Raw genomic sequence first — 15833 nt, 5'->3', positions numbered from 1 at the left:
GTTTCTCCGGACCAATGATCATTACACACCTGTTCTGTAAGGAAATTATCAATGTGGGCTTTTGATATTCTCAATCGTGTGCACTTTCTCATTTTTTATTGTAAATATTCTGTGTTCTTTATATTTGGTCCTGTAGATACAGTCCCACAGTAGCCCTGTCTGATGATGCAGGGTAAGTGGAACCTTGAATTTAAAATAAGGAACTGCATGGCTTGATCAATATTCACAACTGCTTATTAAACCACCAAGAATAACGTATTCATTTAGGTGTGCGTGACTAACTGCTTTGACTATGTGCAGTAATATGGAGCAGCGCTTACTAACAGCAACTCTTTGTATAAGAAACAGGTGAAATCCCACTCATTAAAGCGGAACCAGATTTAAGAAGCGTGGAATAAGGAGTGATATTTTCAAATTGGAGTGCTTAATGCCTACCAGTTGCTATTAGATCATTGTGAAATAAATGTCCATGTGTAGTCTCCATATCCACATTTTAAAATCCTTTGTAGAACATATTTGAATGCATAACACCAACTTATTTCATAATGAAAACAGAATACCCTAGAAGGATGGAAAGGCTAGGGATGGCTTTTGACAGGGTGGGTGAGTGGATGCAATTAAGCTTTAGTGATGTTGGTGGGAGGGAAGCAATTAGGAACAAAAGCATCTGGATTGCTTTGTAGTTCTTTGGCTGGGTTTATGTAACTCCCACGCAAATGGAACATTTTCTGTTTCATACTTGCATCTTGCCAAATATGAAATAATATATGTTCTTAATAATCCATTGAAAAACTTTCAAAACAGAATTATAATGTACTTTATAACAGAGTTGGGCTCCAGGTCCAGGAGAATTGCATAGAGGAGTGGAATTAATTGAATGGCTCCACTAAAAAGCTAGCATAAGCTATTGAAAAAAGGATTGTCGTTTACCTTGTGTTGGAGATGCAAGGGATAAGTGAGGGGGTGGATAGTGGAAGAGTGGATGGTGGAATAGAATCTTGATGTAGTAGGGGTAAAGTTTCGGATTGTGACAACTAGTCCATAAAGACTCATTTCTGAGCAACTGTTCTCTGCTGTTGCACGTGAATTTGGTTAATGGTATTTTGCATGCCAACATATTGTTTGATGTTCAGAATTAACTTCAAATTAAGTTGAATTTGATGCTCCAAGCTTTTGCCAGCAGCCGTAGAAAGTGGCTGCTTACATCTTCATGTATGTTTCAGTGAAGTATTCAAGGCACAGCATGAATCTGCCAGGTGAATGGGTCAGCTCAGGAGCAAACACATTGACAGTGTGCTAAATGAAAAAGGTGACTCTTAGAAAGAGTAATCATTCAGTTTGGAGCAATGTGATCCTGAATACCATTTGTTGAGGTTTGCTTTCAAATTATTCGAATTGATTTTGACACTATATCCAACAAAAAACTAATAAAACAGAAAAAGGAAGTATTTTGTATCTCTGTCCTATTTTCCTTTAGTTTTCATTTCTTGGTTCTTTCCTGTCTCTCAATCAAATTACCCTACGAAGTGCTTTCAGATGTTCCCCAACTAAAATAGCTCTACAGATGTTATAATAAGCAGCTGGCAATAAAATATAATCTGATTAAGGTTTGCCAGTACATTATTTAGCAAAACATATAAGAATCTGAGGTTACTATCATAGATTTTACAACCACATTTACTATTTCACTAGGTGAAATAAGAAATAAAGGAGCTACAAAAAATTTCTCCCGAAATAAGTGCAGGCAGCATGAAAATGATTCTCTAAAATAAAACCCGAGCATAGGTGGGATAATTTATGCTGAATGCTTAATTAATGAGCAGGACTTCAGACTTCAATTTATTCAACTCCTGTGATGGATGACAACTAATGGAGGAATGGGAGTATTGTGTGCACTTCCAGTCCACAAGCTATCGGAAGGCTGCTGAGATGTTAGAAGCAAAGTTGGACTGTTTTCTCTGGTGCTTTAAAGCTGAGGGCAAACTGAAAGCAGTACATGAGAGGCATAGATAGGGTAGAAAGTCAGAGTCTTTTTTCCCCAAGGTGGAATGTCAACTATTACAGGGCCTGGGTTGAAGGTGAGGAGGGAAAGTTTAAAAGAGACTTACAAGACATGTTTTTTACACAGTGTGCGGTAAATGTCTGGAACATGCTGCTAGGGAAAGGGGGTAGTAGGAGCTGATGTGATAATGGTGCTTAAGGGGTATTTAGAGAGACTTATGAACAGGCAGGCAATCTAGGGATAGGAATTTATACAGACAGATGGGCACCATGGTGCAGACGTGGTGGGAGAGTTCTTTGTTTCTTCCTATGCCGTGTGATAGTTAAACTTCATACACTCACGTACACTTAACGTTGCCCAGCCTTTGAATCAGTCTAATCAGAATGTCCTTGATCCTCAATTCACATTGATTTGATGATGCATAATCCCAAATCCTGGAATACATGCATTCCATATATTTTGCCTGAGAATAATGTACTATAGAAATGTGTCACGCACTTCCCATCATTACATTTAAGAGTGAATTCTTGAGCATGACATTTTGAATCACTTTTCTCTTTTTAATGGTTAATCATGCTCCTTAAGCAACACAAAATGTCATAACCCAACTGAAGCCAATTTTGAAGGGCATAGATTGGTAGATTGCGAGAAACTTTCCCCCTTACCAAGAGGTAAAAATTTAAGGTAAGTGGTAGAAGATTTCGAAAGGATTTAGGGAATGTTTTTGATCCAGACAGTGGTTAAAACCAGAAACTCACTGCTCAATGAGATGATGGAGACAGATGCTGTTGGAAGCGTTTAGATGAGTACTTGTAATGCAATGGTCTGGGCAGGTCAAGTGCTGGGAAACACGCGCAAAATGTCGGAGGAACTCAGCAGGTCAGACAGCATCCATGAAGAGAAATAAAGAGTCGATGTTTCAGGCCAAGACCCTTCATGGGACAGGAAAATCAGGGAGAAGAAGAAGTACAAACTGGAAGGTGATAGGTGAAGCCGGGTGAGGGGGAAGGTTGGTGGGTGGGGGAGAGAGGTTGAAGTGAGAAGCATGGAAGTGATTGGTGGAAAAGGTAAGAAGGAACCTGACAGGAGAGGAGAGTGGAGTTTGGGAGAAAGGGCAGGAGGAGGGACACCGGGGAAGGTGATAGGCAAGTGAGAAGAAGAGAAGGGGTAAGAGGCAAGCCAGAATGGGGAATGGAAAAGAAGGGGAAAGGGACAGAAGTCAATGTTCATGCCAGCGGGTTGGAGGCTACCCAAGCAGCATATAAGGTGTTGCTTCTCCAGCCTGAGGGTGGCCACATGGTGGCAGTAGAGGAGACCACAGGCTGACATGTCAGAATGGGAATGGGGAGTGGTGTTAAAGTGGTTGGTCGTCAGGAAATCCTGCCTGTTGTGGATGGAGCAATGGAGCGAAAGTGCTCAACGTAGCAGTTCCCTAAACTGCGCCAGATCTCACTGAAGTAGAGGAGGCCACACTAGAAACACTGGATACAGTAGATGACCCCAAAAGGCTTGCAGATGAAGTATTGCCTCAGGACTGTTAGGGGCTCTGAATGGTGGTGAGGGAGGAGGTGAAGGGGCAGGTGTGGCAATGGTTCTGCTTGCAGGGATACGTGCCAGGGATGATTGGACAAGGGAAGCAAGTGCTGGGGCATGGGATAAGCATAGGTTGACGCAGGATGCTCAGTATGGACATGGGGAATGAAAGGACATGACTTTGTGACTCACAGAGATATGCTGCACAGAATCAGGCCCTTCAGCCCAACTTGTCCATGCTAGGTGTCATCGTGAGCCAGTCTGATTTGCCCGTATTGGCCCGTGTCCTTCTTGGACATGTTCCAGTATCTTTTAAATCTCACATCATCTCCCTCCCCTACTCACACCCACCTATTTCAAATTAGCAAGCACCAAGAAGTCATAAAAAATGTAGTTCAAAGAAATCAAAAATGTATATTGTGGACCATTTGAAAGAAATGAGGAAGTCTGGGACTTGTCAACATGCACAGGAGCAGCAGACTTACTGACTGATTGAATTTATCAGTGCACTTGCTTTACATTACGGAATAAAGGGGGCAGGGAAGATACGACTTAATTATGTTGTTTTCCATAATAATTTCAATTGTTGCAACCTTAATGAGCTTTAAACTGGGTGTGGGGCTTTGTGCACAGGGCACATCTTCAGGGGTGGGGCTTTCTCACTGAGATCACACCCACTTTTCTAGGACTGTAAGTTCAGTTTGCCCAATCCCAGGGGTACCCTGCACCAGCTACACACCGTCAGGTCATGTAAGCAGTGGGTAACCCACGGATGGTAGCAGGCCAACTGGATCTGGCCCCATTAAAACACTTCTTTTAAATGCTGAAGAAACAATTACAGTTGCTTACATAATTTCTATGTACTAATTGCAACGCTAGATCCACGTGAGTCTTGGGTTCATGTAGGTTTCTAAATGAAGAAACAAATGTTGGGTGTAGCGATAAAGTAAATCTGAATGGTGGATTTATTGCCAAAAGAGTTGCATTCTGGAAGACTTTAATTTGCTTGATGTACAGTTTGGGTGCGGTACCTGAAGCTTCTAGTAGCTGCTTTGGATCTGTGTAGGGTGAAAGGTCAGATCAGAGGCGGGAGTGATCAGGACCAGAGAGTCAGAAGCATCTTCCAATGATCCACCATTCTGCATTTCATGTTTCACAAAGCAGAAACAGTGAATACAGATTCGCAAAATGGTAAAAACTGTAATTACTGGTTTGCCTGAGCAGGGTGGTTAGAGCCCAAGGCAATTGAAAAGGAGTTGGTAAGATTAACGAACGGGAAAGGGCATCTGATAAGGTGTACCCTGATGTAGAGCATGTACCACAAGCCGGTCAGTGGGCAAACTGAACTTAGAATCATAGAAAAGCACAGCACAGAAACAGGCCCTTCAGCCCATCTAGTCCATGCCAAACCATTTAATCTGCTTAGTGCCATTGGCCTGCACCCGCCCCATACCCCTCCAGACCCCTCCCTTCCACGTACCTATCCAGACTTCCCTTAAATGATGAAGTTGAACTCACATCCACTACTTGCGCTAACAACTCCTTCCACAGTCCTCTGAGTGAAGAAGGTTTCCTTCATGTTTCCCTTAAACTTTTCAGTTTTCCCCCTTAACCCTCAACCTCTAGTTGGAGAAAGTCTGCTTGTATTTACACTGTTATACCCCTCATAATTTTATGTACCTCCATCAAATCTCCTCTCAATCTTCTATGTCCCAAGGAATAAAGTGCTAACCTATTCAATCTTTCCTTATAAATCATGATCTCTAGTCCCAGCAACATCCTTGTAAATTTTCTCTGTACTCTTCCAACCCTATTTACATCTTTCCTGTAGGTAGGTGACCAAAACTGCACACAATATTTCAAATTAGGCCTCACCAGTGTCTTATACGACTTCAACTTAACATCCCAGCTTGAAAAAGAATATTGTTTAAGAGTGATGCTGGGGTGTTTGTGCTTCTAGTCATCGGATGTAGACTGGAGCTATATAGGCAACAGGGTCACAAGCTGTACAATCCTGCTAAATGCGAGGAATTCACTATGGCTGAAGACCGTGCATTATCTAATAAACAATATCTCCTTAACAGTTATTGTTCTTATTTGTTTATTTATTGACATACAGCGCGGAGTAGGGTCTTCCAGCCCTTTGAGCCGTGCTGCCCAGCAATCCCCCAATTTAATGTCGGCCTAATCACAGGACAATTTACAATGGCCAATTAACCTGCCAACCGGTACGTCTTTGGCATGTGGGAGGAAACTGGAGCACCCAGAGGAAACCCATGCAGTCATGGGGGTGAACGTACAAACTCCCTGCAAGCAGCTGCGGGAATTGAACCCAGGTCTCTAGTACTGTAGAGCGTTGTGCTAACCACTACACTATCATGCTGCCCCATGACTCCTGGAGAAGAGTAGATGGGAAAATTATTCCGGCAAAGAATTAGAAATGGCAGTGGAACTCGTACTGATACATGCGGCGTATCCTTTAAAACACTGTTGACCTAAAATGAAATAAGCACATGGTTTGCTGTGTGCAGGAACACATTGGGTTTGAGTGCAAATAAAAGCAGTCCACTTGGAATCACAGAAGCTGGTGGTTGTTTATTAATTATATCCAAGGGAGTAAAAATCTTTATATTGCGTCTCCATTGCAATGTGCAAGCGATAAGGAGGATATTGCCCAAACACTAAGATTGTATACATAATTGTTCTGCATAGTCAGATACAACGTACAGTCAGATATCCAATCAGATCAACGCATCATGATGAGATAGCAGTGGAATACAGAGCAAGAGAAAATCTTGCATTGTCAATGGTGTTGGAGGAGATCTAATAAAACAACTGTTCTTTTTAGAGGGATTGAGTGCGAACGATCAGGGTTATGCTTTATAACATTATGCTCTACTTCCTGTAAGTTGTGCTCTGTAGATATAGTGCCTTTGTTTTTTTCTAAGTCTTAGAAAAATAAAGCTACAACAGTTAAATGCAAGACTTCTTAATTGGGGAGAGCAAAAAAAGGGTTCACTAAGGTTCTAAAATAAGTTTGAAGCTTAATTTATGAATGACTTCCCAATAAAGTAGTTCAGTGAAGAAAGAAAAGGGATGGAATTGTGGGTGATTGGAAACAGTGAACTTCCGGAGAGACCTGTTAGCTCTCAGGCTCATTGAAGTCGTCAAATTGTCCAGATTATTAGCTTCAGGTCTTCCACGTTTATCACTTTGACCACTTAAAATATGACTGATAAGTACATACATCTTTAATAAATGTTAGCTCTCACTTTTCACTAAGCTGCTATAACTTTAAAAGAAATTAAATGGGTATCAACCTGTGAATTTGTAATAATCTTATTCAAGCCATAGGTGGCTTATTTGGAATGAGCTGTCAGAAATAGTGGTTGAAGCAGGTGCATTAGTGATTTAGAAGCCATCTCGATAAGTACAGGAATAGGATGGGTTTAGGGGGCAGTTGACACTAGTTCACTGGTCAACACCTAAAGCAGGGATGAGTTGGGCCAAAATGTCTGTTTCCACTCTGACTCTAAACAAATATATTTGCTATAATATTGCTTTCTCATCATATGGGTACTAAGCACAATTGCTATCATTTGTGTGGTGTCAAGCATGCATGGCATGTACTTATGAGCACTTTAAGAGATAACGTTTCCTTCCTTTCTTAGTTATTCCATATGTTGTGTAAGAACTGATTTAATGCAGGTTGGAACTTGCACTGATTCTGTGTGTTGGCTGTGCTCTGTTAAACGCTGCTTCGGTTTTGAGAATTGCATGGAAATAAACATCTCTTGGGTGATGAATGACACTTCTTGGCTTATTCTGTGTTATTTCATATTTTACTATACTGCTTGTCTTGCAACATTTCATTTCCTTTTAACAGATTCAGCGCATAAAGTTATGCACAATCAATTCCCATTGTTGTTTCAACCTTTGTGAATGAAATGAGGCCAAACCAACTTCCAGCTTTCAAATTGGACATCTGCTCCCAAATTATAAATCACACCACCTAGTAAGAAGAAATGCTTTGAGCATTAAAATATTAGCCATCTGTTTTTAACTGAAATCATCAGAGGAGTCAGGTTGAGAGTGAAATCATGTAACTGCTTTGTGGATTGTTCTTGTATTTCACAAGTAATTCCTTTCCAGGAACATCCTTTACCATGATCCAAGTTTTGAATGGGATCACATGTCACAGTTCCACATTTTTCTAAATACTATAGTGTCCTTGGTGTTTACAATGTGAATTATTATTTTGATGTTACGATACCGAAATAAAACACTTCAATTATAATGATATATTATGAATCCCGAGGCTCTAAACTTTATCTTAAGTTTGAATACAGTAATCTCTCAGTTTTTACATTTGAACTGAAAATGTTTTAACCTCAGTGTGGTTCAATATTCAAAGGCCAGTTCACATAATCTAAAACTATGTACTGAGATCTCAAGGGAATTTTACCAATTCCAGGTATTTTTTAAGTTTGAATTGTAATTTGCTATTAGTCCTGTGAACTAAATTACAGATCCAAGTAAATTTTTCAAAACTCTGCATGAATCTTTAACCTCGAATGTTGTTGAAACTGTCAACGGGCAACAGCACACTTATCTTTCAGATTGATTATTCTGGAAACCTTGTACTTTGGCTTTACACATTAATTTACTCCATGGTTGAAATGAATATCACTCATGAGAGAAAAAGGAGTGAGATTTTATTCAATGATTTCTAGTGCCCCCTTGTGGGAGAAGAATGGATAGTAATTATTGCACCCTAATTGTTTAAAAACCAAACGTATTTTCACATCTTCTTTAAATTGCTCTGCAGAAGTGTCAGTATGAATGACATGAGACCGGAAGAAGACAATTTAGCTCAGCCCCACAGTAAAGCTCGTCATGAGGAGCTACACAAAGTTCACAGTCGACTTCGCGAAGACCAGGACAGATGGCAAGATGTAAGCCCTAAAAATGAAACCATGTGCCACAGTACTTCATCCGTATCTCTTGGCAACGCTGACCACCTTGGTCTCTTATTTCTAACCACCCTAACTCCTCACTAAACTCAAACACTTGCCTTGGCTATTATCTCCTGCCTTGCTCCTTCATCTGGATTAGTCTATCTGCACCAAATGGCAATGTGGAAAGATAAAATCTCCAAAAGCTGGTAAACCCATCTTCATTTCCTCTGTTTTGTGAAAGCAATATCTATACCATCTGCCATTATCTTGTTAACCTCCATTTGTAAGTCACTGGTGAACTCCAGAGCAATGTTCTTGGAAGGAAATTGTTGCCCTTGACTTTTTTTTTAATATTGCTTGCTGAATTTGCTTAGAAATCACTCTGAAATTGTAAGTAGGTTAATGCCTCTGCCAAAATAGTGACAATGGCCTCCGAAAGGAACAAAGTTAGCATTTGTGAACCAGTGCCCGGGGAAAAGAGTAGGATCAAACTATTTCACAGATATCAGTAAGCAATACATATTAAATTGCAACAGCTGTTGCTACCTAACATTGAGGCTTCCACAGGTGAATCAGCCAGGGTATTGTCACCAACCAATAAAGATAAGCCATCTGTTGCTACATTATTTTGCTATTTAAAAAGTAGTCCATGGAGATGGTGTTTGTGGGTTGAAGAGCAGTCAGGACTGCAATAACGCTATGCTTGATATATTTTAAGAGTTGTTAGAATAAGTGGTCAGTAGCAGATTTGGGTGGACTTTATGTTCTCCTCCTTTCTTCCCCTGTCTGAAATCCCGCATTGCCATTGTTATGCAGTGCTAATTCTGGAAGGGATTCTGGAGTTAGACCTGCTTACCTAGTGTTAACAGGCCCTGAATAAAGGAGGAGGTAAGGGACCGCAGTAACAGATGGCCGACAGCCTTATCTAAAGACAAGGTAATTTTTAAATCCTTTTTTCTATTCTACACCTCCCAACCAAAGATACTGACTAAATATTCTCCTCCCTGCTTCCTCTGCTTCCTTTGACAGCATCCTTCTCCTACCCAAACCGTTACTAATCTACAAGTTGAGGCACTATCCTCTCTCACATATTTCGATCTCGGTACTTTCCTCCTGTACCTCATTAATTTCACCCTTGTGTCACCAATTTAAACCCCCATTGCCTGTATCCCTTCTCCCAATACATACCCCTGTCAGTTCTAGATTCAGGTCCTCCATGCTGGGTCTTCCATCATCCTTTTAAATCAGAACTCTTCCAGCATTCTCTCTCTACACTCTTGCAGCATTTCACCCCTTATCCCCAATGCCTGATGATTAATGTTTATCCACCCCCAATACCTGATCATTAGTATGTCTCCATCTCTCAAAGGTTGACCAGCAATATTTCTCCATCTCTTGTGGCCCAACCCCCTTCTTCCCACAATCCCCTGTATTCTACCACTACCTCTCCAACCCCAGTCCATCTACTAATCATCCACTCCAGCAGTTATTGGCCTACCTACCTGATTCTCCATCCTCTCTGGTACATTATTCAGTGTTTGAGATCTAGTCCACTCTGCACGACATCTTGGATCTTCTGAGGAATAGAACTACACTGCTAAAGATGATTGACTTTGCATAAGCATGATGCCGTGTGCAGCACATGTTTAACACATCTTTTCCAGAAGGGGGTTTTTTTTTTGGCCTTGATCCAGTACCCTTGCAAAGAACCTCGTCACTTTTTTTTGAAAATGGAAGTTGGAGGGTAAAAGCAACTCACAAACAAGAGAAAGTCTGCAGATGCTGGAAATCCGAGCAACACACACAAAATTTTGGTGGAACTCAGCAGGCCAGGCAGCATCTATGAAAAAAAATACAGTCAACGTTCCAGGTCAAAACCCTTTGGCAGGACTGAAGAAAAAAAGCTGAGGAGTTTGAAAGGTGGGAGGGAGGGAGGGAGGGGAGAGAGAAACACCAGGCGATAGGTGAAACTTGAAGGGGGAGGGATGAAGCAAAGAGCTAGGAAGTTGATTGGTGAAAGAGACGGAAGGCCATGGAAGAAAGAAGAAAGGAGAGGGGGAGGAGCACTAGAGGGCGGGCAAGGAGATAACATGAGAGAGGGACTGTTTGTTTCTGCCTCAATGAATTGTTGTTAACACCATGAAGAAGAATATGAAATATGACCTTTATACAGGATCTGGCTCGCTGGAAGAACAGGAGAAGAAGTGCTTCACAAGACCTGATCAAACGGAAGGAGGAGCGAGATATCGTGGAAAAAATAATGAGTGGGGAACGCAGTTTGTCAGAAAGACGGAGGAGCATTAAAACCTATAAAGAAATCGTGGAAGAGAAGTATGTTGTTTGGATACAATTTTGCCCTAACCTTACGATTTTTGTCAGTCATTGTTTGCATGACACTATTGCTTTGGCCTAGACTGAGTCATGTTTGATGAGTAGAGGAGAGTTCTAGTCAGAAATTCTGGGTCTCTCAGAATGTTATGCAGTTCTGAACACAGTGCTGGGCTCTCCAGTCATCTTGGCAAACTGGCCTCCTGGTTGGGTGGCTTCCAACTTCAATTTTCTGATCCTAGACCTGGCCCAGTCTGAGAGGTCCATTCATGGGCACTAGAGAAATAAAATTAATGTGTAGTGCACCAGTGGAAGGCCACATGGTTTAGTGGGCAGAGAAGAAATGTGAGAAATTAGAAAGGAATTTCTCCTGAACCCTACCACTACTGTAGACAAACCCACTTTCCTCACCTCCCTGCTTCTCTTAGACTTGTAGTGGCCTACAACACCTGGCCAACCAAGGTTAAACTTGGAAACTGAGTTAAATATGATTTATAAATGCTTTAATGATCATTTACCCTCAGTCCCATCCTACATCTGGTAAAAGTAGAAGTGCTCGGATAACATTCCCAATGATTACGCACCAAATCCTACATGTGGATTAATGTTCCATATTCTCCCCCCCCCCCCCCCGAACTTGATGCGTTGTTTGTTCATTGTGACTAAAGTGCATGATAATGTTCAGCATCTTGCTCGGTGACCACTTGGAAGTTAAAATCCACCTTCAAACCTCACCCAATGGAACTTGCTTATATCATTTTGACATTTGAACCAAGATCAAGGAAAGTTTGGGAAACAGAAATGAAAGCAGAAGTTAAAATACAGCAATACGTTAATAGATTGAGCAATTGCTTGAGCATAAGATGCCTGTTAAGTAACGTGCAGTATTCGACCATTCCTGTATGAATTTCTATCCCACCTATTTCATCTATGTAAATTTTACATCATTGTGGATATATGGACAATAATAAGGACCTTATGTGTTATTGACTTTGGAATCATCTGAACATGAAATTGATCTAAAACAGTTGAATTTATCTTTAAAGTCTTAATGTAAACTGAAGGAAGTCAACAAGAAATGCCCGTGGAAACAGCAAGGTTTTAGTATCAGCCTCTGCGAGGCTCATTTCTCAGTGTGGCAATTTATTGTACAATCTCAATGGTTTAGTAGGTGAAAAAGGTATTGTAAATTGCTCTTAGTGTGAAGATGAGCCATGGGATTTAGGGAGAGCTACATAAGAATACCAGAAACAGGGGCAGGAGTAGGCCATCTGAACCATCAAGCCTGCTCCACAATTTAATAAGATCATGGCTGATTTGACCATGGACTCAGCTCCACCTACCCACCTTTTCCCCATAACCCTTAATTGCCCCTGCTGTGCAAAAATCTATCTACAGTAACTGTATCTTAAATATATTTAACTACATAGTCTCTGCTGCTTCCCTGGCAGAGAATTCCAGAGATTCAGTACTCTCTAGGAAAAGCAGCTTCGTCTCATCTCCATCCTAAGTATATTCCCTTGAACCTTGAGGTTATGTCTCCTAGTTCTAGTGTCACTTACCAGTGGAAACAACTTTCCTGCCCCTATCTTATCTACCCCTTTCATAATTTTATATATTTTTTATGATCCCCTGTCATTCTTCTGAATCCTGCGAGTAAAGTCCATTAAAACCATTAAGACATTGGAGCAGAATTAGGCCATCTGGCCCATCAAGTCTGCTCCACTATTCTATCATAGCCAATCCATTCTTCCTCACAGGCAATTCAATCTCTCCTCAGAAGAATGAAAAATGGGATAAAGGTAGGATTAGTGCACGAGTGGTTGATGATCAGTGTAGTTTTGTGGGGCTGAAGGGCTTACTTCCTTGTTAAATACTCTGATTTAATCACTATGCTACAATATATAGGGGTTGCTTTCCTGGTACAGTACCTGTAGCAATTGCTTCTTGCTAGATAATAAGAGAGGACACTTCTTGACAAAAGGCCTTTGTACGGAGAGTCAAATAAATGAGATGAAAATAAGACATGGAATCCAAACTAACCACAATCCAACTGTTTGGTGTAAGCAAAAAATGTTAAACTAAGAAAATGATCATTTGATGCATTAAAAAAGACAGATTCTGAAATTTGGCTATTGAATCTCAGGGAATCCAGAGAAAAAGCTCTCCAAGAGGCGTATAACAAAGCGAAGACTCGAGAAGAAGCTGAAGAAATTTTGAGGAAGTATTCACAGAGATTTATAATCAGTGAAGCTGTTCTTGAAAACCTGGAAATGCCAAAATTTCTGGAGAGAAGTCAGTCAGTGGATTCAGATTCGTCATACTCTCCAACAAGGGAATCAAATTCACTGAAATACTTACGACAGCAGTCATTGCCAATCCAGAAATATACTGCCACTGTTGAAGCAGTGATCACTCCCAGCAGCCAATCACAGTCTAACTTTTCTGAAGTAGGCACATCCCCAACCAAAGCTGTTGCCTCCAAGACAGTGCCTATGTTGACCCCTAAGCCTTATTCGCAACCAAAAGATTCCCAGACGGTGCTGAAATCATTTAAGGTAAGATGCTGAAGTCATTGTCTTTGATAATTTTTAATATACCAATCGTGATCAGATGTCAGTCTCTCCATTACGTAAAGACAGTTAGTAAATAGAGCCAGTACCAACCAATTCATGAAGAAAATGCCCTCTTCCTGCTGGAATTTGTAATTTCTAATTTGTTCAAAATTAGTAAACTCTTGATAGACATGTTGAATTGAAAGGGAGAAATGAGCTTGGAAAGTTATTTTAATTTGACCTAGCTTTTTAAATTTTTAGTTAGTAAGCGTGGTCTGGCTTGCATGATGCAAAGCACAGCTACTGAAGTCAGAAAGGAGTAACCCACAAATAGGGTGCAGTCGTTGGTTGTCCATGGACCTGCCTGCCTAGGAGAGGCATGGTCTAGCTCATGTTACTGTTTTTTCAGTCTCTTCATTTCAAAAATATTAATTCTTTAAAATGATTTTCTCCTGAGTGATTCTAAATGTTTGTGAATGTCAATTGCACCTGAGTTAGACGATGAGCCTGGCGCAGGAACTGACTGGTTGTCAAAGCTGTACGATAGAAGTGGTAGAAGCTCTGGCTGCCTTTGGCCACAGCCAAGGTCTGGAAACTGGTTCCCAAGTGGAAGTCTGCAGTCTGGACCCTGGTCCCAGATCAAGTCAGCCACAATCTTAGGGCAACCTCAATTAGATAACTACTTGATGGGAACAAGCAAAGAGTGGGATCATTTGGATTGCTCTTTCAGGATCTAACAGAGGCATGAAACTCACCATGCTGCTTCCAGTTTTTCACTGGAGGACTCTCTGGAGCCAGATCTAAAATTTAGTCCATCTGTTGTTTCCAGGATCAGCCATGATGAAATGGCGGTTCAGATTTGATGGGCTGAATGGCTGAATTCTGCTCCTATGTCTGATGCTCTGCCTATAGAATATTATTAGCTCCTATTCTGCTCCCATGTCTGATGCTCTGCCTATAGAATATTATTAGCTCCTATTCTGCTCCTGTGTCTGATGCTCTGCCTATAGAATCTAATTAGCTCCAACTACGAATAATCACTCAAAAGATACAGCAGAGTTTAATCTGTGTTAGCTGTTTAAATGGTGACAGCTATTCAGTAAATCAGGCCCCATATTTTTACATTAGTGCAGTAAGCAGAAATGTTATGATTGGTTATTGAAAACCAAGCTAATGAGGTTGATGTATTTCAGAACCAAATTAGGTAGTTAAATAGATGGGTTGAACTTTATCAATCCCAAAGGAAATTACAGTTCATGGTAGCATTACAAATACACAGATGTACAGATATTAGAAGAGAAATAAGAAAGAATAAAAAATAAGTTACCTCAACCAGTTCAACAGGAATGGGGTATCATTTCCCCGGCTATAGGTTGACTCATTATGGAGCCTAATGGCCAAGAGTAAGAATGACCTCATATAGTGCTCTTTGGAGCAGTGCAGTTGTCTTAGTCTATTACTAAAAGTGCTCCTCTGTTCAGCCAATGTGGCATGCAGGGGGTGAGAAACATTGTCCAGAATTGCCAGGATTTTCCGTGGGGTCCCTTGTTCTACCACAGACTCCGGTGTCCAGTTTGACTCAGATAACAGGGCCAGCCTTTCTAATCAGTTTATTAAGCCTGTTGGCATCTTCCATGTTGATGCCATTGCCCCAGCAAACCACTGCACAGAAGGTTGTACTGGCGACAACAAATTGGTAAAACATGTGAAGGAGAGGCCTGCATACTCCAAAGGACCTCAGTCTCCTCAGGAAGTGGAGGTGACTCTGGCCCTTCTTGTACACAGCCTCCATGTTGGTGCTCTCCTTAGTCTGTCATCCAGTGCACACCCAGGTACTTTTAAGTCCTCACTGCATCCATGTCCTCACAATCATTAGTCACAGGGAGCAGTGGAGGCTTAGTCTCCCTAAAGTCTCCTTTGTCTTACTGATGTAGAGCTGCAGATAATTCAGCTTTCACCATTTGACAAAGTCCTCCACCAGGGCCCTGTATTCATCCTCCCGACCTCCAGTGTGTACAATCACTATTATTTAATGAATTGAGTAATTTGTATATTTTCTAACGATGTAGAAGAGGGCATTTGGCTCATTAACTGTCTGCTGACTAATCCCATTTTCTCACATATCCCAGGAACTTATTCTGTCTCACAAGTCCATCAACTTCTTCCAATTTTCACATTTATACAAGGGATAATTTGCAGTAACCAATTAACTTATTAACCAGCATTTCTTTGGGATGAGAGTGGAAATACTGAATGCCCAGAGGGGAAATCCATGTGTTCACAGGGAAATCATACAGATTCCACCCTATGGTCAGGATCAAACCTGGTCACTAGTTATATTACCACAGTACGATCCACTGTGCTATTGGTCTGTTCGCAATCTACAGGAGGAATTTCTAGCAACTATAATCTTGTACCACTGTCAAGTTCTTTTACTGCATGTCCTGAGTTATATCC

At 41.0% G+C, this 15833-nt stretch overlaps 1 protein-coding gene across 11 annotated transcripts in view; it reads left to right on the top strand.

Annotated features, from left to right (window-relative positions):
* The window catches only part of LOC140195095 (LIM and calponin homology domains-containing protein 1-like), a 384102-nt gene that overhangs the window by 311190 nt on the left and 57079 nt on the right, over positions 1–15833 (top strand). For all 11 annotated transcript variants that reach the window (XM_072252809.1, XM_072252808.1, XM_072252807.1 and 8 more), the window contains 4 exons: positions 137–172; positions 8364–8490; positions 10667–10824; positions 12968–13379. In XM_072252809.1, coding sequence (XP_072108910.1) covers positions 137–172; positions 8364–8490; positions 10667–10824; positions 12968–13379 — 733 coding nt within the window. The remainder of the gene's footprint in view (positions 1–136; positions 173–8363; positions 8491–10666; positions 10825–12967; positions 13380–15833) is intronic.

Source organism: Mobula birostris, chromosome 3 (genome assembly GCF_030028105.1).
Source record: "Mobula birostris isolate sMobBir1 chromosome 3, sMobBir1.hap1, whole genome shotgun sequence".
Lineage (NCBI taxonomy): Eukaryota > Metazoa > Chordata > Chondrichthyes > Myliobatiformes > Myliobatidae > Mobula > Mobula birostris.
This window is presented reverse-complemented; position numbering and strand designations above follow the sequence as displayed.